This window comes from Nymphaea colorata, chromosome 8, assembly GCF_008831285.2.
Source record: "Nymphaea colorata isolate Beijing-Zhang1983 chromosome 8, ASM883128v2, whole genome shotgun sequence".
In the NCBI taxonomy this organism is placed as follows: domain Eukaryota; kingdom Viridiplantae; phylum Streptophyta; class Magnoliopsida; order Nymphaeales; family Nymphaeaceae; genus Nymphaea; species Nymphaea colorata.
The window spans coordinates 4,781,190-4,807,761 of NC_045145.1; the positions used below are offsets into that span (position 1 = coordinate 4,781,190).

The following is a 26,572-nucleotide window of genomic DNA, read 5'->3' on the forward strand; positions in this document are numbered from 1 at the left end:
AACTTCCTCGGATTCTATGTCTATGTGAGATTAATCAAAAGCAAAAGAAATTCCAGTTTTATATGAAGAAACCTCAACCTCCAAATGTATCTGTTCCCCAGCACCCGTACAAATCAGCTTCCACTTACATTTCAAAATTCGTAAACTATACAAAGAGACAAGCAAACTGCTGGATGAACATCTTCCTAGTTAAGGGGTTTCGAGCTTGTTTACTGCCAACTTTCTTTGCATGCAATGGAAAGCAAGCGCGTGTTCGAGTCTTCCTTATTCTGAAATGAAGACCTGCACATGCTCTCCCACGGCCTTGACCTGGTTAGGATCAGAGAAAAACTTTTGCATGAGATGGTCAAGAATCTATAATCCACACAACAATTGAATTCATTCAACATAGAGCAAATACTGTGGGTTCTTGCCGCCCCATTGGAGCAGACCTTTCTGTGAGGCTTCACTACAGAATATGCAAAGGGGTATCCAAATCAGGCCTATAGGATTCCTTGCGCAATTCTGGTATCTGTTGTGTTGCACCTGCAAAGAGCATTTCATGTCAGATGGTTATTATAAAGAAAAAAAAGAAACGAAAAGGAGTTTCACGAAAAGCAGATCCTCCTACGGTCCCTACTCCTTCCCTACTTGGTAAAAGAGTCCCAACATTAGCAGCCATCAACTACATTTATAGCCACCCGTTAACAGCAGTATGTAGGAGTGCAACCAAGCTTGCCCAGACCTCTTCCTCGTCATGGTTCCAATAGCTGCTGCTCTTGCCTACCACTGCTCATGGAGTTTCGGTTAGTGTCCCTTTTTTTATCTCTTCTAGTCTTTCTTCCGATCATATTTGTTGATAAGCTAGGATTTACAGCAAGTAAGTCCAGGGAAGCATCAAGTTTATCTTTCAAAAAACGGACCCCAACATTTCCTGTGAGCCTCATGCTCCGTTCTACTCCTATTTTCATATTTTTTTACTTAATGTTTTTACAAACAAAATCTAGATAAACAAAAGTGGCAATTTTTTAAACTTTCCAAAACAAAATCAAGTTGCACACGATAAGGACAATGAAAGCCAAACTACGCACCATAAGGAACCAGTTTGATCTAGAAGGTATTGAAGATAGAAAAAATATGGTGGTAAATCTGTTGTAATCGTAAACAAAAAAAATAGGCAAGATGTTGATAAAACAAAGCAAGAATATAAATTAAATGTAAATAGATAGTCATGTAACAATACACACACTTATGCTACTGTAAAGGAACCTCTCCTTTAAACTAATGGATGAAGAGTGAGAGAGAAAATCCTCTTGCTGTGGATGTAGAATTTGTTTGAATCGAACCACATTCACATCACCATTTAGTTCTTGTGCTCTCCTTCCCTCTTTTCTCTTGTTTTTTTGATATGCTATCAGAGCCAAAAGAATGATTTTGGCAAAGATGGCACATAATGAAAGGTTCATGCAGCACCACAAACAAAAACAGTTTTTCCATGCAACCAATTCTACCTGTGGCATCCAATCTGCAATATCTCATATCAGTAAAACTCTCCACTCCACTGATAATTACTTGTTACGGGAATCTCAGCTTATTCCCTTATTGAAACGCTATAGATTGATGGGATATGTTGATGGCACTCATCTTGCCCACCCGTTCCTCTTCCTGCTGAGCAAAGGAACGAGAGCACAAGAACTACACGGTAATGTTAACATAGTTCGAGTCCAATGGAATATACATCCATGACAAGAGGATTTTCTCACTCATCCATTAGCTTGGAGGAGAGGTTCTTTCATAGTAGCACAAGAATTATGCGTATTGTTACAAGATTTTTTATTTACATTTAATTTATCATCTTGTTTTTTTTTTATCAACATCTTGCCTATTTTATTTGTCTATAGTTGCAATAGATTTATCACCAAGTATTTTTCTTTTTATCTTTAATGTGTTCCAGATCAAGCTTGTCTTTATTGTGCACAGCTAGGTTTTCTTTATCTTTATCCTTATCGTATGTTGTTTGATTTCCTTTTGTCAATATTAGAAGATCACCACTTTCTTGAACATTGGATTCTCTGGATCTCATATTGATACATCATTGTTTATATATTCCAAGCAGAATGTACCGACTACATTGACAACATTATAATTACAGGACGCTCCCAACAAGTGGTAACGCAGGCTATTCAACATCTTGCCAACAAATTTCCATTAAAGGATTTGGGACGGCTCCACTATTCCCTTAGAATAGAGGCTGCTTTCATAGGTGAAAATTTGTACCTTACCTAACCAAAGGATATGCTTGAACTCCTTCAGTGGTCTCATATGCTTGAGATTAAACCTGCTAATACTCATCTTCCAACAAATCTTAAAACGAGTTGCAATGATGGAGATTTACTGACAGATCCTAGAGTTCATCGTCAAATGGTGGATGCTCTCCAATATCTCACATTGACACGTCTAGACATTTCTTTTGCTGTGAGCAAGGTTAGTCAATATATGCAACAACCCAACATAGAGCATTGGATGATTGTCAAAAGAATCCTTAGGTATATCAAGTCTACTGTTGATCATGGTCTTGGTCTTCTTCTACAATCATCCTCTCAATTTAATATTACTGCTTACACAAATGCCGACTGTGGCAGCAACCTGGATGACTAAAAATTTTTCTGGCGGATTCCTCATCTTTCTTGGCCACTTTTATATATCTTGGTCTGTTAGCTCGGTCCAGTTCTGAAGCAGAATAACAAGCCTTAGAATAACAAGCCTTATCAAATCACACTGTCAAACTTTTATCCTTTTACTTATATCTTAAAGAAGCTTCATCTCCCCACGATGAGCATTCCAAAAATATTACGTGACAAACTTAGGCTGTTTATTTATCTACTAATCCTGTGTTTCACCAATGAGCAAAGCACATTGAAATTGTTGTGCACTTTATGCAGGACCATATTGCCAAGAATCATGTTATGGTTGCATATGTGAGTTCTGAAGATCAATTGGCAGACATGTTTACTACAAAAGCAGTTCCCAAGCAGAAACTTCATATGCTTAAAGCCAAACTTCACATGCAGGCATGCTTGCGCAGTTTTAGGGGGAATGTTAAAAGTGGTAATCTTCTGGCATTTGCAAAAAGAAATCATGCTGCACATGATAAGGATAAGGAAAGCCAAACTGCGTATGATAAGGACAAGCTTGATTTGGAAGGCATTGAAGATAGAAAGAAAAGATTTGGTGATAGATCTGTTGCAACCGTAACAGAGAAAATAGCAAGTTGTTGATAAAAGTTAAAACGAAGCAAGAAGATAAATTAAATGTAAATAAAAAATATATGTACACTTATGCTATTGTAAAAAAACCTCTCCTTCAACCTAATGGATGAGTGTGAGACAAGATCCTCTTGCTGTGGATACAGATTTTGTTGAAATAAAACCACGTTGACATCACCATGTAGTTCTTCTACTATCTTCGCTCTTTTCTTATATATAACTGGCCCAGAAATTTACTGTACATGAGGAAATTAAATTTAATCCCTCTTTGTCAAACATGGAATAGAAAAGATGACCATCGGACAAATTTCCAGACAGATAGTGGGACGAGAAAACTTGGACAAAAAAAATGGCCATTGGGTTTGAAGAGAGAGAATCTGCAGTTGGTGGAATTGTGGCTTAGAATTGTGGCTTACATGATAAAGAATGTTAAAAAAAGGAAAAACTAATGGTTATTTCCATCAATTCATTCCATGCTATCAAAGAGGAAATATGCTTCCAAGAATCTTTATCTAATCCCATCACACACACTAAGCAAAAATGGAATGGAAGCAAATTTCCCATTGCATGATTCATGGAAACATATTTCCAGAAACTTCAGTTAAAGATTTCCAAACTATCAAACTATACCTCAGGTATGAAATATAAGTTAAATTCATCGCCGATGCAGGTGCATAGTTTGAGAATAGGTTCCTCTATTTTATGTTTTTATTCCTTTTTTCTTTTTTGGTTATCAGATTCTGGAAAGCCATGAACTCAAAACAACATGCGGTGAAAAAGGCAAGGACGAATTAGTGTGATTGTGGAGTTTGATTGTCTGGTCTCCTCTGCCTTTGATGTATCCTTTCTCTTGTTCTTTAATAAATTCCTTGTGGGCCAATGCTTGTCTCCACACAAATTATTGTCATACTTCAATTTTCAGATCCTTGTGCAAATGCAGTTCTTTGACATTGCCTTCACCATACCAAACCTTCTTGGAAACTGAATTATACTATAGTTGTCGCCCTTCATTATGACAAACCTTCCAGCCATGATCACATTGTTGTTATCCGACAGTTTTTTCAAGCCTCTTACTACAATGCTTATTTATAAATGTTCATACAGGCGATTAGTAGTAATTTTTTTTTTCACAGCACAGCCAAGATGTCTTATTTAATTGCCACATTAAGTAGAAAGGATACCTTTGTGTTCAATGAGAGTGTGCTTTGAAATGTCCTAGATGAGAAATGAAGTTGGTCAGCACAATATGGATGCTTGATTGGTCATTCCTTTCATTACTGTTGTGTCTGGGTACATCTCATACAAACTTCTCTGTTAGGGTGCAACATTCCCACTGTCATGGCACAGTTACATTTACAAATGGGGCTCTAATTAGGGTCAAGTAAGTGTTCGGTATGGATGATACACCATGTCTATTTGGTCCAAATCAAATTTTGACAGTCAGAAGACTCAGAACTATACAATTTAGTAAGAACCTTTACATGATAACAAAGCTTTTACAAAGGAGAAGCATGATGGGTGCAAAGACTTGGTAGGGATGACTTCCTTCTTGGCAAGCCCTACCCTGGCTCTCTATTATAGTTATGGTCTCTCTCTTGAGTCCGGGAGGGAAGTATGTTCAGTTGGGTCCAGCGTAATGAGAGAAACTGACTAATTTTGGAGCCCACTCACCTTAAGCAACACTGCTTTCAAAATGATTAAATACAGGAGCAAAATGGGCATGCGTCTTCTTTGGGTGTAGGTTCTTCTTTCTCAAGAAAATTGAAAGGAAAAATGGAGAATAGGCTGAATAGGGAGAAAAAGATTGGAAAAGAGAAAAAGTGCAGGAGCCATGGTGCAGCATCAGCAGAAGAAGAAAAGAAAGGGAGAAGCAAAGGCAGAGAAGGAAAGTGAAGTGTTGGCAGCAACAATTGTTGAGCCTCCATCCTTGCACATCGAGTTCCTCCTCCTTGTTCTTCTTACTTCTTAGGTTCTTCTTGCTAACAAATAAGGTTAACGATCTTACCTCTAGTGATTGCCGCTACTGTTTAAAAGCACGAAAGATTGTACCTGACGTACTCATTTTCTCTTTTAAATAATGCATTCTCTTGCCCCACCGCTTTTCCTCAACTTTAGAGTTTCTCCACACAAAATTCTGTGTCCATTTTCTGCCATATCTATGCTTATTTCTGCTCTATCTTGCAACTGCTCTATCTTGCAAATTTAGACACATCAGTTTGTAGCAGTTGACCATATCCTAGTCTTCAGCAACAAGTTTCAGTTTCATTCACTCAATATATATATATATATATATAGACACACACACACACACACACAGAATGTGAACATGCTTCTGTGGAGCCATCAGATCAAATATGTGACTGTTTGTAAATTTTTAGTGACATTGTTAAATCTGATTTGGTGAGTTTCTACAAATATGGTTTGGCATGACCGTATTCCAACAAAGTGCTATTAGAACACGAGTTCTTTAGTACTTAATTTTTCAACAAAAATGGAGGTGATTGCTAGCAGAATGATTTTTCTAATGGATGCAATTGAGTAATTTAGAAAGCAAAAATGGAGGATCCACTTTGTAACAAAAAATCTCTATAGAGCCACTTAGGGTGTTGAGAGCAAGTTAAAACACATGATACATGAAAATTAGAAGCTTTTAAACTGGAAAATTATTAATACAATTTGACTATAATTGGATGATAATGTGCTTCATTTTATGTCGGCAAAGACAACTACAAAATATCTATAATTGAAGCTATATGATCTTTACAGGAGGAAGACAATAGGAAATAGGGTCATTCAAATTAGATGATGAATCTAAAATTGAAGTTAGTTTAACCATAGAGCACTTAACCCCCTTTTTACATTATGTTGTTTTCTTTCATAAAAGAGGCCTTGAGCGGACCCTAAAAAATAGTCAGGCTCCCCCTTGAGGATGGACCCAACCAAACAACCTCTTTCCAGACTCGAGAGGGATTATAGCTGTAACAAAGAGCCAATTTAGGGTCTTGCTTAGAAGGCAGTCATCCTTTCCAAGCTTCAACACTTATCATGTTGCTCATTTGGAAGAGTTTTTATTATCTAGTCAGTATGATCCTTGTCCATGTGGATCTTCCCCAACTGCATTAGCTTCTGCTCAAGAAGATCTCTTACCCCATGATATTTACTTCAATATATTTTGTACTATAGTAATAAGGCTGAATTTTTCCCCAAATGTATAGCACTGGGGCTATCTCAATGCAATATATAGGCCTCTTATCAAGACCAACATTATAAAGGAGACCTTTCACCCACAACATTTCCTTGCATTCTTCTGTGACAGTAACCAAACTTGCACAACCAAGATATATTAGTGATACAAATCTGTCACCTACTGTTATTTTTCATTCTTTAGGCACATTTATAAATGCTTTGCACCCAATGACACTCTAATGGTCAGGTACAATTATAAATGCTTTGTACTCAATGACTATCAAATGGTTATATGTTACCTGACCAAACCCTTTGTGCAACATCACCTTTTAGTGGCACTAAGGGGAACCTATTTATCAAGATTCAAGTGTACTACTGTGCATGTGATTCTCCACAAAGCATACTCTAATCCTCTCTATAGTTGTCTGGTTCATCCTCTTTGCAGCTTTGTGTTATGGAGTACCGGGAACAATCTCCTCATGTCTGTTGTTATGCTTTATGCAATATTTTCTAATTGACCAAGCTCTATAATCACTATCACTGTCCGCAAACGATCTCTTTAGCTTCTTACCTTTTTTTGCTCAATGGCTGCATGAAAGGTCATAAAATGCTGCTTAGTTCATTTTTACTCTGCATCTGCCAAACATTCCTTGAAGCATTATTAACGAAGTTACAAGGTAAGAAGCAAACTTTTTTGTTGTGACATTAATTGGACACCAGATGTCTCAGTAGACCACCTCTACCAAATTAGTAGCTGTTTTTTTGATGATTTCATTGGAAAGAAACCTTATGTTGCTTATCTACAGTGACATGAAGTTGACTTTTATCATTTAACTCATGAAATAGATTCTTCTTTACGAGCAAATCTAATCCCTTCTAACTCGTGGCTCAGTCAATTGTGCTACGATTTTGATGAAGAACAATAAACAACTGAAGTTATATAATCTCTATTGATTTTAAGTCTTCAGTCTTCACCATGTAGGTTCCAAACTTATCGCCCCATGCCAGTACAAACGCTTCTTCAATAAGCTTCCAACCATCTCGACTCGCTTTGTTTGGATGGAGGGAAAGGGAAGGAAAGGGAAGGGTGGAAAATGGAGTGGGAAAGGAAAGGGAAGGAAAGGAAAATGGAGTGGGAAAGGAAAGGGAAGGAAAGGAAAATGGAGTGGGAAAGGAAAGGGAAGGGTGCAAAGGAAAGGAAAAGAAAGTGACGGAAATGGAAAGAGGTGCTTATAAAGCTTATTTGGATAGAAAGGAAGGAATTGCTAAAATCATGTTTATTTGGACTACATAAAGGAAAGAAATGATAGAATTTATATTACTTTACAATAATACCTCTGCACGAGACGATGGAAAGGAAGAAGGGGGCATCGTGAACAGTGGTAAAAGATAGATAGAGAAGAGAAGAGACACGAACCTGAAGAAGCATCTTCGCTGTTTGATGGTTTACGTGAATGGTGGTAAACAGAGACTCTAGAATGAAAAGGATGCTGCTATCACGTAAAACCTTGTTCATGCATGCGCAGAGAGTAAAAAAGGGCATATAAGGTAGAAAGCGATAAGCCTTTCATTTCCTTCCCAATCCCTCCAATTTTGGAGGGATTTTTGGATTTACATTAGAACATCCTTTCCATTCCTTCTCTTTCCTTTCCCTCCCTTTGCAACCAAACAAGTTTTTTACTTTCCTTTCCTTTCCCTTCTTCTTAATTAATCAACTAAACAAAGGATTGATTGTTCTTTCCCTCCCATTCCCTTCCTTTCTCTCCATCCAAACAGGGTGTAAAGGTAGTCGAGCGAACCGTCTTCGCCTACCTATAAAATCAAATTCATCCTGAGGCTCGAGACATGCCTCACATCTCTTAGAATTAGCGCACTTGTATTTACACAAAGGTCTTCCATTTCAAGAATTTTAGAAGTATCATTGTTGCTCATATGAACTACTCCAAAATAACCATTTCAAGAATTTGAGAAGTATCATTGTTGCTCATATGAACTACTCCAAAATAACATGATTCATGAGACAAAAGAAATAGGTCTATGCAAGGAGGCACAAACAAGATGCTCAAGTATCAAGCATCTAGGTCATGTCTACCTTTACCTTTATCAGATGGAAGAACCATTACCTCATCATCTGATATTTAACTTCAGGGAAATCTTTTCCTTTGCCACAGTCACACTCTTCCTTTTATGTTCATTTCTGCAGCCGACCATCTTGTGGCCAAGGACACAACAATGAAAGCAATTTCCATTCATTATACGTTTTGATTTGAACCTAGACTTTGGTCTATTATACTTCTTTTCTTGACTTTTTGACCTACCATGGTCTCCTAGAACCAAGAACTGTGTGCTTGAAGTATCAAGTGACTTTCTCCATGGTTCTTCATTAAAGAGTTTGCTAGTCACAGGCTTCATGGTTGGTTAACATACCATCCAGAGTAGAGTTACTCATTAGACTATAAGTGTTCCCAAATATCCGGCAAAGGATTAGGCACCACCAGTATTGTCCAACACCATCTTCATTGCAGCCAGTTGATTAATAGTTCTACTTTCATTTAAGTTAAATTTACCAACTCTTTGATTAAAAAGACCTGATTTCTTACTGTCTTCTAGTCGTATAGATCATGTAGATAGGGATTTAACAATTGTCATGGCTGATGCAAGATGAAATACACTATCATTCGACCATTGTTGAATTCTATACCAACGTTTTCTAATCTAATAACTTTTACTTTTCATCTATTGCATCTTTCAGCTTGCTCACCTCACTAGGTCCATAAAGATGTTTATATAATAAAGCAGGTCTTCTATCTTTGCTTTCCCAATCATCCAATTATTTTCATTTAGAGAAACCATTGTACTAACAATAAACTCAATCTTAGTTATCTAAAAAGCCCATGGTTCGATATCCATTGGAACACTATCTATGCCCAAAAACAGATTTGTAGGTATACTTGCAAAACTGATCAGTTCCTTTTCTAACAGAAGCATATATGTGTGTGTGCGTGTGTGTGTGTCAAAGGACTACAAAATGTACAATTGAAGTACAATAATTGCAAATTGACACTATTCAAGTAAAAGCTACTTCATACAGCTGAGGTCGGATATTTATAAACTAGTGTGGATTGATATGATCGAGTTCTTGCAAGATAGAGCAGAAAATGGGCAGAGATATGGCAGAAAATAGACGAAGACAGATTTACATGAGAAACCCCCAAAATCTGGGGTAATGGGACAAAAGATCTACCATGCCTTCAAAGTATCAACGCTTCAAGGCGAGCTTTTTCAATGTTTCAATCCAAACATCAACTTTCTTGAGAAGGAAATCCCTAATATTCATAGCTGATTTGTTAAAACCTCAAGAGATCAAATGAAGAAGAACCAGAAAAAGAACCTTGAGAAGAACGTCAATGAACAGCCACAAACTGATTCATTCCTTCTCTTTCTCCCTTCTTCCTTTCTTCTCCTCTCTCTACCCAACCTCTCCTCTTCAACGCATCGACATCAATGGCCACAACATATTCCTTTTTTACTTTCCACCGTGAGAGAGCAATGCAGGCACAAACAGGCCCGCTGTCACGTTATGTTGCTGTTTGTTTCATAGGAGGGGCCTTCATTAAAGTGAAGGAGCCCCAATAAACAACCACTGGACCCGACCCAACAAAATTTTACCAAGTCTGATTTTGTCCAGAAAGTGAATATTTTTTTTTAAGGTTTTGTTTATGCCATATTAGATTATAAATATATTTTACTGTCTCACCTCACAAACTTTAGTAGCATAGATATTCTCTTGGGCTGCGCAATGTCAACTCATTAGATTCAGATGGAATATTCCTTTAATCATGCCAGCCTTTTTTGATATTCACATATTCGAATTCAAATATGGATTCAAATTTGAATAAAGAAAGTCATATCTGAATCTGAATTCAAAATCTGATTTTATAATCTAAATCCGATTTTTATATTTGTATATGAATCCGAATGCAAATTTTGAGCCTGAATTTGCCAATTTTCAAAATATAATAGCATTAGATACATGATATTTGACTAAAAATGAATTCGATCCGAATCCAAATCCAATCGGATATTTATGTATATTTGAATCTGAATCCGATTGGATGCCATTTATTAAATCTGAAACCGATCTCATTTTTTAATCGGATATTAAATTTTTTTCCACATCCGATTTTTTCGGATAGGTTCGGTGAAATATCCGATTCAAATCAGATACAATGTTATCCCTAGCTGCGGCCCAGATAGATAACGGGCCAGCCTAATGGGGGCCCAACATGCTTTAATTTAAAAACTTTGAAAAATCCAACTTAGTCATCTGTTTTTTATGAACCTTCTTTTGAGAACTATAAATTTTAGGACGTTTTAAATGTATCTACACAGTTGGCTTTGTGAAAAAAAGGCACACACATGAGACAAGATAAAGAAGGTCATGATAGACAGTCCCACCTCTCTTTCTCTCTCGCTCTCTCTCTCTCTCTCTCCCACACACATGCATCTATATACCCACATAAAATCTTTAAAACTACTTCATACCCCATAACCACACTGATATGACAAAGTACAATAAGAAGTTTGAGGAAAAACAAAGGAATAAGTTTCCATGTACCTTTTTTGCATACAAAGTCCAGGATCAAGCTGGCCACAGCATTTGGCTTCTCGATATGAGGAACATGACCACAATCTGGAATCATATGAAGAATTGAATTTGGTATATCCTGATGCAGTTTCTGAGACCAGTAGGGTAGTAGTAGTCAGAACTGTAGTTCAGTGTGCGAACTTTAAATCACCATGTATAGGATGAATTATTGGTGTGAATGAAAGTACGGAAGTACCTAGATGAGGATCAGACATAAGCTATATCAACTATATCTAACTAAATAGAGATATTCAGTACAGTTCTTTTTCCCCACGTTCAAATTCTGTTATTTTACTGCCCCTCTCTCTCTCACACACACACACAGATTTCATGTATTTATTTTAGTAATTTTGTGGCTTGGATTTTGGTTATTTTTTTCTCTTGAGGGCCAATGGTAAAAAACTTACTTCTCACTTATCCAAGATACTGAGTCAACCTGCTATAGTTAAGTGTCATTAAATTAACATAAAGAACTGTACATAATTGTTAATGTTTATGATTAAACAATGTCACTCTTCAAAAAATGTATAGAAAAATTATAAAATCAAAATGCATGACAGGAAACCATAAGAGGCAAGACATTTTTTAAAAAAATTTATTGAAGATATTACCAACCAACCCCCCATTCCACTGTGCCCCACAAAAAAAAAAAACACAACACAACACCGAAACATGCACACAGATATAGCAAATCAGTTTATTCTATTGTATGTAAATTAGGCTAATTCAGGTCATTTCAGGCAAGTCACCAGACAACCCACCAGGCTTGACAACTGTAGGAGCACCTACCCTTTTCCAATGTAATCTTATAAAATCTTGTACTTACAAAGGCAGAAGAGAAAAAGAAGGAAAAGGTAACTTGCAAACTCATTTTAACAATGCTGCAATTCAAGTTTCGATGAGCTGGGATTATTAGAAAGCACCCAATTCTTCATGAAACTTTACATTCAGTAGTCTAAAAATGAAATACATGGTTCCAGAAGGCAGCACTCAGGGATGCGTAATAACCAAGGTAGGCAAAGGTGGAGTGCATTTTTAAGTATTTTGTTAATGTAAACAACACCAAAAGCCTTGAAGAAAAGTGATACAAGGCGATAATTGCATTTTTGAGAGAAAAGCTTAGAAGGTTTAATGGGTCACTATTTTGCATTTGATCATTTTGATGTTACTGTTTTCCTTTTTTCTTTTAAACTCGACCTTATAGATCTAATAACAATATAATTCTATATAATCATCGCACAAAAAAAAGAAATAATGGTCTGCTTCAGTTTATATTATTCAAAATAAGTACCTAAATAAAAAGAATCCACATGCATGACCTTGATAAAGAAAATCATCTTTGGTCCATAGAAGAGGCAGTGTGAGCTTGTAATACTTTTAATCATATAAAATATGCAAAATTACAATTAGCTTTTGGAAGATAAATCAGCATACTGTCACAGCCAATAAAATAGTGAGAACATGAATGCATTCAAGTGCCTCTAGATAACCATGTAAAAATATCAGGACTTTTTCTTGGGATGAAAGATATATTGAGATAAAAAGTGCAGAAGAGTCAATGTAATGTTCAAAACATTAATAGCAAGAGTACCATAAATTTCTTACATAAAACTGTAGCTATTATCAAGAAATTCAAGGAGCAGATGGCTCATTTTACTAACTCTTCTGACCTTGGTTATGAACAACAGATATCTTTTGTTTCAATGTCTCTGCTGTAATGTTGTTCTATCTTTTGTTCATTGGACAAATTAGTGCATGTTTATCCAATCACATCTACAATTCATAAATCATTATTTCAAGTAAATAAGAAAATAAGCTTTTAAAGTTACTGGTACACATCATGACATTAAGCTTCTACAGTGACTAGGTGAACAGAGCACATGCATGTCAAAAGGAATTTCTTTTCGAGGGCTTAGGCCTCTTAGGGATAGTCAACCTCATAAAGACCTCAGCCTCTTGATGCAAGAGGCATGGGTCTCTTCACATGCCAAAGTGGCTTATCCTGGCTCTACAATGATCTTTGGGAGTAATAATGAAAACCAACATGCAAAGGATCGCGAGCATCTTACCTTTGCAAACTTACTGCTAATAATTCTGTCATCTTCTCCCCAAATAATAAGTGTTTTCTGCTTTACCTGTGAAATTAACATCAAGTCCAGTAGAATCATTATAATTAACAAATTCACTAAAATACAAAAGCCTTTTCTTTCAATCCAAGTATTGAAGCTGTTGAATACAGTGTAGAATTCTATGTTTGAAAACTTAATGGCCAGAAAAACAGGTAAGAATACATCAATTTCGATCTTGCATGCTTTCAGAATTTTTCATGCAAGGTGGCAAGAGCTCATGAATCGACAAATTAATGAATGCTAACATCATGAAAAAAATTCTCAAGCTCTCTTAATTTTTAAAATAATGCATTACAATAATATGAAAACATTTCTGCTTTTCAGTTAAGAAAAAATAAAATTGATCAATGACCAAGGCAGGCTCTGAATTTTCTGCTGATAGAGAATGATGCAGAAGGTATAAATATAATGTTTCCTTTCATTAAACTTAGGACACTGATCAATCCTGAGAAAAATCTGAAAATTGGTCTGTCCTGGTCAGCCAAAATCACATTGCCTCATTTTTATTCATCCACCTTGTAGCATTATATAGTCCACTTGGGTTGGTTCAAGTCTCATCTCAACTGGGTTTCAATTTGGTAAGATAGGATTAAACTGTATATATCAGTCAGTGTTAAAGGTAATCTCCAGAAATACCTTCCCTGATAATTCATATGACAAGGCAGTTGCTATACCTGATTAATATCTGCAATGACATTATATCCACCACTAAGCATAAAATCGACAGTTGCATCATCCCACCAAGGAAGTAAGCAATGTAGAAGTGACACCTATTCAAGGAGAAAAAATACATATAAATGGACAAAATGTTTATGTTACTGTGATTTTGAGTGTATGTGAAAGCCAGTAAGGACAAAGGCGTTTGTGCTTAACAACTCGTGCTTTGTGCAGTTCTTACTGATGAAAGCTTCTCAAATAATGACCGGTCAAAGTCCAAAGCATGGATATTTCCATATTTTGTGGTTTACCTTGTTGGAATTTAGGATATCATAAAAAAAGTCATATCCATACAAACTAATTTACATAGATAATAATGCAGGGACAGGAAATGTTGTGGATACAATTGGTACGACCAGTAGTTGACAAAAATTAACAACGGACATGGCTGTACTTGCCCACACAGAAACATACACAAACAAAAGTAATCAAGGTTATGAAACAAAATAGATAAAATCAATTGGTTGAGTGTATCAATGAAGTGAACTGATATACTGGAACGCCTTGCAATAAAAGATAGGAAATGCACATTTATTCTTACACTTGTTCTATCGACAATGGTTGAGAGTGAACTGTTGTTGTACATCCCCAAACTAGCAACCAACCTCAAAGGAATGCTCTTTAATAAGGAAACCTAAATAAAAAATTGACGTCATTGGTAAGAACATATGAACATCAATCCAATAGGCTAATATAAAATTACATAAACATGGGATAACACTCATCAATGTGGAATGTATTGTGAAGTTTCAAATGCTAACTCTGTGATCGCTTCACGTCATAATTTACACCTGCAATTTCTATCAGTTTCCACACATAACTTTTCTTCAGGGAGAACTGAATAACTTGGAAGGAAACTTAGAAAATGTAGTATAAGGTACTCCACTCTGTGAAGAGATACTAGAAAAGAACAAAGTATGAAGTATTTTCCAAAACTAAATGTTGAAATTATAACATCTTATACATGCTACATTATACTACATGAATCCTTGTTAAAGAGATAGAAGAGCAACAACAAGAACTAACCATATATGCTAATGTGCCAACAAATGGAAGCTGTAAAATTAAATTGAATAATCTTACTTTGACTAGGATTTCGTTGAGTATAGAACATGAAGGTCAACTTTGACAAAAAATCCCTTTCATTATATTCTTACTGTTAGTTGACTTAAATTTTACAGCTTGTTAGCATTTCCTCGAGTTTGTGTATTTGCAAACAAACAACAATTTGTGGGACACTGGCCATTCCCATGAAGTGTACAAACTGTTCATTCTTCCTTTCTTCCCCTGTTTTTTGGTGTCATATATGAGGTTTGTGTTCTTGAAAAGGTTGATGTGAAACTAAGCATGTTACTAAATATGCTGCAAGTTGCAACTTGTGAGCATGTTACTGAACATGTTGCTGTGATTTGGGTAGCGACATAGTGGATCTTTACAATGTTCCACCACAATCTTATGGATGCAATTCTTCTCCTTCTTGTATTAAATAGCAGTGTGATCGTTTTTCGCCATTGTAGAAGAGGACTGCCTGGTCATGAGCGAATTAACAAGGAACAAAACTTTACACATAGTTTAAATTTCTTTTATATTTACTCCAAAAAAAGGAGGAGGTCCAAAACAGTTCTACACTATTATGAGAGATTAAACTAGCAAAAACATATGCTAACTTCAAGACAAGAAGTCTCACCCCAGTGTAAGCCATAGGTCTTGGCAGTCTGGAAAGGCGTCCAGTACCTTCTGCATATACACTTGCATCAATCAAGACCAACTCTGACACCTACACCAAGTGATAAGAGTGATAGGGCATAAATAAGAGCATTTCAATAAACGAATCTGTGTTCCATAAAAAAAAGGTACAGTATGTTGCAGACAAGAATCAGAAGAATGTGCACAGGAACATCTTGTATTCTTGTTCAAGTCACTTGAACCCGTTGGAACTTTTTAGAAAATCATATAATTAACAGATGGAAGTTTCTTTAAAAGAGCCAGTGCTTTTTATGTGGGTTTTCTCATATGATGAAGACTAATACCAATGCATGCATGTGGATTGGGAGTAGCTTTGCAGGGCCTGCAGAGCATTTATTCACAAAAGTGGGAAAGTCTTTAGCAAATACATTACTCCTGGACCATTTTGGTTAGGCCCCAGCAAAAAATTGAACAAATAAGTAATTCTTCTACTGTTTAGACAGATAGATGTGCTTGTTCTATCAGTACACATGTACGCAGTTAGCTAGTTTTGACAATTATATGTTTTTTTTAGAGGTAAGATCAACAGCTTAAATTGCACCAAGCACTTCGTGGTGAAAATCCAGTAAATGGATACCATCCATGATATGTTTCTTAATGAATAAGCACGAATCCACTTACAAGCCTTGATTAGACAAAAAGGACTCCTAGCTTTTCATGGAGCTCTAAACAAATTGGGGCAGGCCAATGTATATATGGGTGTGTAGAAAGGCCAGATAGGAACCGTCAACAGGGCACCACCAGTTTCACCTTCTTGTGTTGCCCAGCCGCAAGACTGTTCATCAGGGTTGGCAGTGTACTCTCATCTCTTTCAGTAAAGTGCCATCCCTGGATACTAGATGTATAGTTCAACTTGCTGCACCACACACACACACACATGCGGCTAGTTATAGGCAAAGACCACTCTAGTTAATGACCTCAATAAACATATCATTGGGAAGCAATATCCAGGAGCTTAAGAGTAAGATTGATACAGAAAGGAATATCGACTACTCACAAATTCAGGATAGTTGACTGCAAAGTCGATTGCAACTGCAGCACCAAGGCTTGCACCAACTAGCACCAATGGCCTTGTTATGTATGACCTGAAAAACTGCAATTGCAAATGGAATACATAGACAGTTGTGGAGGTGATGCTAACCAGATTCATTTAATTAAATATTAGAAAGGCAGTAAAGTGATGAACTAATTCATTCATTACAATTTCATCCTCAAGAAGTATGCATGTCACCGTGTTGCTTTTAGAGAGCTCAGTCCTGAACATCTCCATGGGTAAAGGTAAAGGGATAACCTCTTGCTGATGACTCTTTCTTAATTATATTGTCACAGTTGCCTCAATTTCTTGCTGCCACAGGACTTGCAGAACATTAGGCAATTTGTGAAACATACACGAGGCAAGAGTAGCAAATGAAGCTTTGCGGCTTTCAGAAATTTCATGGGAAGCTTTTATTTCAATGTCATGCATGGATGCAAGCAAAATGCCTCGCTGTCTAATTATTGTGCTTAGTTATTGTTGTAAACTATATTATGCGCTGAAACCATTACTCCGGGTGAGCGAGAGGTATTAATCCCACTGCCCGAAAAAATGCCCAAAGGCCCCCCCATTCCCCCTGCCTCCGGGGTCCTGAGCTGCGTCGGTGTCAGCGATAGCAACAGTGCACCCTTCAACTTGGATGTCTCGCCCTACCACCTTAAGACATAGTTACATAACGCCCACAAGAATCGAACTATACTTACACTCCATGCAACTAATCAAATAACTATAAACTCTGAATGCATTGAAAACTGGGAGAGAAAACCAAACACTCGAGGACTTCCGAAAATGAAACAATGACAAGGCACTATACCTGATATAGATGCTCACGCTTGGAGGTTGCATTACATGGAGGCAGTTGCTCTATGTCAAGCACAAGAAAGAGTATTAGCCAATAACGACTTGACATTAGCATAACAAGAGAAAAGCTGACTTAGTGGCAGCAACTGACAACTTAAACAGCAGTAAGCTTTATAGAAAGGTGCTCTTGTTTTCGTCGTATTAGACACATGGAAGTATTCCTCCTGCTGGCAACTTTGTTATGTCTTTTTATGATTTCCAAATCCATCATTTCCTACATGCATGCTTGTAAGCCACAGACATATATCCATCCGTTCAAGTTACCAAGTTAGTGACCATCTTGTGTTAGGCAAGCTAAAAAAGACATCCGTGTCTCCTAATTATGCTTTAACCAAACTCTCACTCTCGCTCTCTCTCTGAGGCGCACACACAAACAATGATAAAATTATGTTAATTTTTCAAAATGATCTCCACCTTCTCATTTATATCCAAGTAAACACTCAGGTTCAAATTATTTTTCTACTTAAAATATGGATCCACTTATGCCTCTCATTGTGGACAACTTTGGGATTCAAGAGAGAGCAAAGGAGGGTAAACTTTTAAGAGCATGGATTTGGAATTTAACCGAGTAGAGAGCGGATACAAGCTTATTCGCTATTTTGCCAATACAGTCATACTTTTTTTCCAACTTTTCTAAATTCATTTTGTACCTCTACATAACCAGGACAAGTTCATTTCTAGGGTTAAGGATAGTTAGGTTCACCATCAAATTTGACCAAAAAGATGGTGCTACGCTGAGGGATGAATTTGGTGAACAACTTGCTGCTCCTTGGCGGGAAACCGATTAGGGAATCATGTTACATCATGTAATATCTTTCTTGACAAGAAGTTATCCATATGATAAGTCTCACTTGACTACCAAAGAGAGGAAAGAGCTTCCAGCGAAGCGTACAAATTACTCGCAGAGAGGGCTTTGCTCGTGACTTTGCAAGTGTTTCATGAAGGAAACATGACGAGCAGACGAGCCGCTGAGATAGGGACAGAATGCCCATGATATCATCGAGATTCCGTCCCCATGTGTGTGTGTGTGCGCGCGCCGCACTCTATTTTGGTGTTGTAAAAACCATGTTTGTGCCATGTATAGATTACATTTTATGAAGATCTCAAAACCAGCATCCCAAACTTTTGCAGCTTATAATTCCGACTCCACAAAAAATTTTGTACCACTTTCTTGGCTATCAGGGAACAAGGTTCCATATGTATAATCAGTTTCTTGAAAAGAAAAACGAACACCTTCAGATAAAAAGAACTCACGTTATCTATTGAGTCGTGGTAAAGGGTGAAATTATTTGAACTTACTTTCTACTAGCCACAACTCTGGTCGACCTCCTTACCATGGGTCAGATAAGATGTGACCGGCGTTTGAAAAGAAGATGACTGCTTTGAAAACTTAAAATTAAAAAAATGACTTAAAAAAATCAGAAGCAATAAGGTAAGTCGGTGATGGTACTCAAAATATCCCAAAAGAACCCTCAGAAAGAATCCAGCCACTTAATGTGCCCAGACCCTTTAGGGTAGTCACAGTACAGGAACAAAATACGTAAAAGACTGCCTTTCCCTAACAAAGGAAATCGGTGGGTGAGCCAGTCTTCTAAGCATTAATGTCTGTAACTGCTTTCAGTCCCGTAACAGGCCAGGTCCTTGACATTGCATCAACTACTATAACCTAGGCGACCCAATTGTCGTCTGCAGAGATAACCTGCATCTTCTCCTAAACTGTATCATACACTCAGTTTAGATCTAAAATCTGACCTACGCAGACCCGGAGCCCAGAGTCAGACCTGAATATTTGAAATTGTATCCAGATCAGAGAGGCATGTAATTCAACAGTCACATGTAGCTGGGTCAGACCTTTTACTCAAACTGGGTTTCAGATCCGGTCACTCCTCAAAATCCTTTGCCCTTCTCGAATTTTACTAAATGGATCCGAGTCCTGGTAGGTTATCGAAGATTTCCGAACCGTTAATATGCCTACCCTCGGTTCGCCTTGCAGTCAAAGCCAGCGGACGTCAATCTAATTAATGGCAGAAAGATAAACTTACCTAGGTCAGAGAATCCCCACCCAAGAACATCAACAGCCCACGTCTCCAGTCCAGCATCCTCTAGCAAAGGGAAGGTGTATCTCCACTCCAAACAAGAACTGGGGAGCCAAAAGGAAAAAAGCTTCTCTCTCAAGACACGTCACCAATTGAAAACAGCATGCGCTTTAATGTGCACAAGCATGCTTTACACCTAAACTTAGCACCATCAAAATAAAAAGAGGGGTATCAGTTACACGTACCTATCGAAACCATGGAGAAGCACAACTGGTCTGCCTCCGGTCCTCTGCAGTGGCTTCACACAACTGCTCAAGATACAGTTCTCCAATAGGCTAGTCTGCATTGGCAAAAAAGGGAGACTAACATGAACTTGAATCTAAATGGGACAAATAATCCAATACCCACATGAGGTCACGGGATCATGCACCTTTGTTTGTACACCTGTGATTTTGCTAACTAATAATCAGGTTATTTTGACCAATATGTGTACGGCAGTGTCGATTTATTTATTTATTTAAATGGATAAGATTATGTTAAACTGCATAGTCTCGACGACAGGCCACTATGACATCGGCTAATATAATATCACACGACGTTGACAAAATTGTTGGAGACCACCCCAGTAACCCTAGAGCTAGGCCCCCTAAATACGACAGAGGGCTGTAATACGAGAGAAACGATGCATCTTAAAATTTGGGAAAGTGAAAAGTACTGAACAACTAGAAGTAAACTAGGAATCAAATAAAAGGTAGATGTAGACATCTCCTTTCCCATGAAGTAGGAAGCGAGCTTCTCATGCTAAGTAAAAGTGCTCCAGTGCTCCTCAAGTTTTTCACTCGTTCAATGATTCAAAAGGACAAAAAGTGGGAGTGTCGGACCCACATATTTTTCCTGAAATTTAAGTAGTATAACACCTCAAAGGGCGGACTTCTCTTCCCTAAAAAGTTTCACCTGTGTTTGATTTCACAAAGTATAGGAAAGCGTGAAATTTCGCTCGTTTAGCAGCTCGTGACAATCACACTCCCCATCAATATCCTTGTCAAGCTGCGGTTCAAAATGGCCCGTCTTTGCTCTCATCTCATCTCCCCAACTCATCCTTGCAGGTAAGCAGTTCACTAAATAAATGTGGCAGGTTAAGCATTAAATACTCGCTTTTACAAATACAGTGCCGACCTGACCTAGAAATGGAAAAAAAAGTTGCACTGCAATAAAACAGACCCTTTCTTTTCCCTCACCTTTTGTGGTCGGCAGATATATGCAGACATCAGGGCAGTTGAAACTGGGCCAACCTATATTCCATTCATTCACCACATTCAAAAAGCATTATCATACAAGAGATGGTCACCCTCATTATTTCACAACCATGGAGGGAAGCTGACCATGGGCATAAAATATCTCTTCAGGTCCTTCTGAATAGATTGAAGGATGTCTGGACTTGCTCAGGACACAGATGAGTCCACAACCAAGTTTGGCTTTAAGTTAATGGCATGAATCTGGGTCTATTTCAGATATACGAAAAACCATATGCACTTTCCTTGAAATAAATATACAGGAACAAAAACTTGATCCATCCCAGAAAAATAACAATCTCTTTCTAATGGAAGCTCCAGTCAGACATGGAGTTCTCGTGCAAACACCCAGTTACAGATAATAATAGTCACCCAGTAACCCAACGGACCCGTCATGTCATGACCTTTACTTTGGTTGCATAAACAAATAAACAAGAAAAGCAAGGATTTTTTTGTCAAATTCACTGCTGGCTCGCAAGAAACTGGCAAATGCATCACCATCACTTTTTGTTTTATTCGAAAATTAGTTTCTAAAGTTAAAGTTATCAATCAAAACTACTTCGCTTTTGGACAAAATAGCATAAGGACCCCTTAAGAAAGAAATAAAGAAAGTATATGACAGAATGACGACTACGTACTTTTGCTAAATACATGGTTATGGCACTGTTAACCACGTTGAAACAAACAGAAAGATAAGTGTATGGACTACTCAATAATAGATGGCAACATAAATGCTCCAACGCCAAAGAAACCCATCTTTCCCCAACATTCGCCGAGCCGGGTTTACAGGAGACCCGTCCCTATTTTGAATTCGTTTAAATGAGGTTCACATACAAAAGAAGAAAAGTCCAGATCCGTGCTCGGTACACAGCAACGAAACACGTGACTTCGAACCCGAATCCCGAAACCCAACAATGTCCAACCCGTTTTACTTCAGTACGTAACCAAGAACCGATTTATCTCATCGTTAAGCTAACTGGATTGAGTCAGTTAAAAGAAAAAATAAACAAAGTGAAAGCCAGAGTCAGAGAAACCAGGGTCCAACGCAAACTTAACACGCTTTGACATCCTAAATTTTATATCCCAACTATGCATTTCGTAGGGCGTAGGCGAGGACCACGTCCACGGCCATAATCGTTCACACACTTTCCTCACGTGAAAACATACAAATATAGGTTGACTACACACAGACTTTTCTAACATACTTTGTCTATACGTCAATGCCCACATGCTAAGCCATTAACCATAACATATAACCTGCTCCACTGAGGTATCGGTGCCGAAACTATATAGAATATCAACATAAAAGTATTTAGTCACTTAATTTTTTTAAAAATAACTATATATCTTACTATATAATTTGTCCTTAGTTGACATAATTGCGTGCTTACTTAGTCCACATATTTTGTGAATATGTATATAGACATATTAACTCATTACATCTACTATTTTGTAACTACAAATTCATATTTTTTGCATTTCATAATTTTGTTGCCTTTTTCATTATGACTTCACGTGCAAGGAGTCAAGTTGGCATAAGACCTCCAAAAATCTTAGGCGTATCTATCGATCGAAATGATCATGTGAAGGTCTTCGCCTGTCCCATCACAACTATCTGAACGGAGAAAAAACTAAAAACAAAATAAAATCAAGTGACCGGATGTCCGATGTGCAATTGACTTCCTTCTTTTTAAACTCTTAGAAAACGTGAAAAAGCAAAAAGGCAAGCCCTGTGAACACACTTTGCGAAACAGGTTCAGTTGCGCATTCAGTGTGCATTTAAAAGAACGAAGAAAGATTATGAAAACATTAAAAGTTTATTATATATATTATATATATATTTATAAAAAATTATAAAATACCTCAGCCGCTTAGTGCACATTCGTTGCGTGTCTCAATCTCATTAACTTGCCATGGATCTCGAAGATCGTTTAACCACCCAAGAGCTTGCTCCAACTTTCAGGTCCGGCTACAAATTCAGATCCTGGTCCGACCAAAACTACCACAGCCAAGTACTTCATGTTGCAGTCAAAATAAACCGTATAAATTTCACTTGACATGGAACAATTTTTCCAATGGGAATTCCAGGTCTTAAAATTTTCAAAAATATATTTTTCGTTTTACATGAAAAAGAAAGACTCAGCGGTCGACTCTTTTTATCAAATTATAAGTGATTTATTGAACGAAAAATGATATAAAAATTGTAACAGCCTAAGCGTTCGATATTCAAGAAAACAATTGACCATTCGACCGAACCCAACCGCACAATAACAAGCCAGTGGTTTGACTGAACTTTTGTGACCTCTAGTCCTTGCTAAAAATGCCAATTACAATTTGGACGTGCTAAAAAAAAAAAATCGAGATGTCCTATTAACAAAGATAACAAATTCATTAAGAAGGCAGATCAACAGCATTAAAATAAAATGGAATTAAATGACCATTATTAGTTTTATCGATTATCTAAGCATACCAATAAGTTATCCACGGCAACAGATTTAGTGAAACATTTTTTTTCTAAATATTTTATAAATACACGCTTTAAGGTTTGATGAAATAACAAAACCATACTTCAATTTTTATCTTTTTTAATTCAACCATTTTTTTTTTATGTTATTTAGGCAAGAAATCATGGAGGTGAGCAGGTTGCCTGCTATTAGATCAAAACTTAGATTCCGTAGTAAAATTTTCTTTTCCTTCTCGAGGCACAGGGCCACACCCGAAACCAGTTTCTCTGCAAACCGCGAACGGACAGTCGGGAGCGTACTCTGGATCTTACAGTAAAAGAATGGTTGAATTTGTCGATTTCACCATAAAAAGAAGTCGGGTGAGTTCGGAAAAAGCACACAAACATCAACACGTGATCTCAGTAAGAACAAGAACTGGGCTTTCACTACGGAGGCCAGCCTCCAGCAAATGTGTTTTGTGGAAGAACTGGGCTTTCACTGTGCCTTGGCCTCACGCAGCCCCAGAAGCTTCCTCCTTTCAATAAGCGCATTTCCCAAACTGCGAAGCCAACTTGTCGACTCAGAGAAAGAAAAGGCCGCACAGTTCATTTCATCTGCCGGAACTATTTAGGCAGAAATACTCAGGTTCGTGCGGCGATATCCTCAAACTCATGTCTCTCTCTCTACGGAAATGCGGCCACTCTGACTAATTTCAGGAGGCGGCCTCTGCATCCGGATTATTGCAGCAGCGATGACGCGTCTTGGTTCAATGCATCGTGCCCTACTCTTTTTATAACGAAGCGCGATCGTGATTTATCGATTTGATACGACTAATCAATCTACTTTTAAATGCTAAAATTCGTAATCTTCGTTTCTTTTCACACCGCCATTTCTCCAATTTTGCAGCGGGAAAGAAGGGAAAAACCGAGGGAGAGAGAGAAGACCTTGACCGGAAGCCTCTCAATTCGCTGAGCCATCCTCCGCGTCGCACGATCGCGGACTCGCTCGATCTCCACCGGCAGAAACTCCGGGAAGCCCCTCTCCGCCTTGTCGCCGTTCTTCCTCTGTGCGATCGCGCTGCAGCGGAAAACTCCGCCCACCGTCGACGACGTGAACATCATTCCGGTACTCCGATTGCCTCCCGACGCCGGTTTCTGTCCAGACAGTCAACTTTCCGAGCCGACACGAAAGTTCTCGGTCTGCACCGTCGAATGCCGGAAAACTCCTCGACTCCGGAAAACCGACGATCGAGTTTCTCCCACCGAAGTTGGAAAAATTTCCCGCCGTCCAGATATCACGCTCTCTCTCTCTCTCTCTCTCTGTGCTGACGCTTGGCGACTAGGGTCTGCGGAAGGCACAAGTACATTCAACCGTTTTATTACGTGGAGAAAGCCAGAAAGGTAGTGGGGGAACCATGCAAATTCGCAATTACGTAATTACCTACCATTCCCTCTTTTTCTACTCTCCGACCACTCCAGTGAAGTCCACCATTCAAATATGTTGGGCCACGACCCGATTCATATCTCCCATCCCGACAGTTTTATATTGCCAGCCAAAAAGTTTTCTTTATTTTTATGTTCTTATAATTATTTACTTATTTAAATATACTGTACTCTTTAACCAATGAAAATTTTTAAAATAATAAATTAAAAAAAATTAGCTCTCCACTTATCATATCCACAACTATGTCATATGAGTGTGGGGTGCGGGTGCGGATGCTGGCACGGTATATCTCAAAAAAATTTAGGTGTGGTAAAAATATTTTATTATTATTATTATTATTATTATTAATTTATAATAATAATAATATGTATATAATATATATGACAAAAATATTGTCTATAAACCACAAAATTATTAAATAACAAGATTAAAATTACAAAATTTGAAATTTGTTAATCATGAATGCAAAATATTCAAGTGGAAGGTAACAAAATCAAAATATGTTCTATAATATATTCTATGAAGCTGCGATGCAGAAAAAAATTCAGTAAAATTTATAAAAACAATTTATTTTGTGAAGTTGTCAAGAAAAGAGACAAAGAACAAAACTTCAAGAAGACCAGGAAGAAGGATGAAAAAGAAGGACAAAGAAGAAGGATGAAGAAAAGGGACGAAGATGAAGGACAGAGAAAAGGAGAAGGGACGAAGAAGGGAGACGAAGAAGAGAAAATAGGGAAAGTAGAAATAGGAAAAGAAAGAAACAAGATGCCGCTATGCCAGTTGCCGGATGGAGAGGTAGCTGCTGGTGGAAGAGACAGAGCAGCAAAAGGGCAAGCGAGGTCGATGCGGGTCAAACAAAGAGACGATCGATTAAAAAAAAACAAAAAAACCTAAAAGTTCGACCAAAATAGACCGACTCGAGTCAAACGTCAGTCGGGTGCGAGTCGAAAAATGACGATTTTAGTCGGGTGCGCACCTGCATCGCGTCGACGCGGGTGCGAGGCCAAAATTGCCGCACCCTGGTTACATAGATCCACAAACTCCGAAACATAGGGCGGCGAAGAGCCGATGCAAAAGCGTCTGCATGCAGGCAACCGGCTTAGGCAATAAGTCCAGTTTCGAGAACAAATTACACAACCACACTTATCTTTTCTTTTAATGACAGATCAGCCACAGTTTCAGAATTACAAATTGTCCCTCGCGTCAGGAGAGTTATTTTTAGAAAGCCTCTTCATTTGCACCGATGTAATGATAAAATTGATAACTTATATGTAGGGGTGAACATGAGTTGAGTCGAGCTTAAGTTCAGTCAGCTCAAATTCGGATCGATTAATGAAGCCTTGAGCTTGAACTTGGCTCCAGCTCGATAATAGCTCGATAGAAGTAGCTCGAGCTCGACTCGGCAGTTACATGTTGAGCTTGAGCTCACCTCGATTAAGGCTCAATAAACTCGTTTGAATATATAAACTATTATTTTGTCATAAATGACCAGCCCTACTACCTGTTGTGCCTATGAGCCCCATGTCGCCCTCTGTCAGTGGATGAAGACATGGTAGGAAGAATCAAAATGTTTTCTAAGCCATAAAAGCTCTAAAGGATGGTCTTAAGGATGGTATTGTATTTTAGGCGACACATTTGGACCCATGTCCAACCCTATTATTAGGTTTGAACATGTACGTAACTGCTGGTGCCTATACAGGCCCACATGTGGCTCGTTCAAAGCAAAGGTAACTCGTAGCCAAGGGCAGAACTACAATTTTTTTTGGCACTAAATGTATGGTTAAAAATTTTT

At 37.8% G+C, this 26,572-nt stretch overlaps 1 protein-coding gene across 1 annotated transcript; it reads right to left on the reverse strand.

The window, feature by feature from the left end:
- Nucleotides 1-36: 36 nt before the first annotated feature.
- LOC116258682 (uncharacterized) lies at nucleotides 37-24,697 on the reverse strand. The gene is made up of 12 exons (XM_031635983.2): nucleotides 24,282-24,697; nucleotides 19,847-19,941; nucleotides 19,608-19,705; nucleotides 17,519-17,568; nucleotides 16,669-16,764; nucleotides 15,613-15,702; nucleotides 14,467-14,559; nucleotides 13,883-13,978; nucleotides 13,149-13,214; nucleotides 11,050-11,170; nucleotides 432-525; nucleotides 37-309 (listed from the first exon to the last, which is right to left on the reverse strand). The coding sequence occupies exons 1-11, from the start codon at nucleotides 24,456-24,458 to the stop codon at nucleotides 449-451; spliced, it is 1,059 nt and encodes a 352-aa protein (XP_031491843.1). The 5' UTR covers nucleotides 24,459-24,697; the 3' UTR covers nucleotides 37-309; nucleotides 432-448.
- Between the last annotated feature and the right edge of the window lie 1,875 nt (nucleotides 24,698-26,572).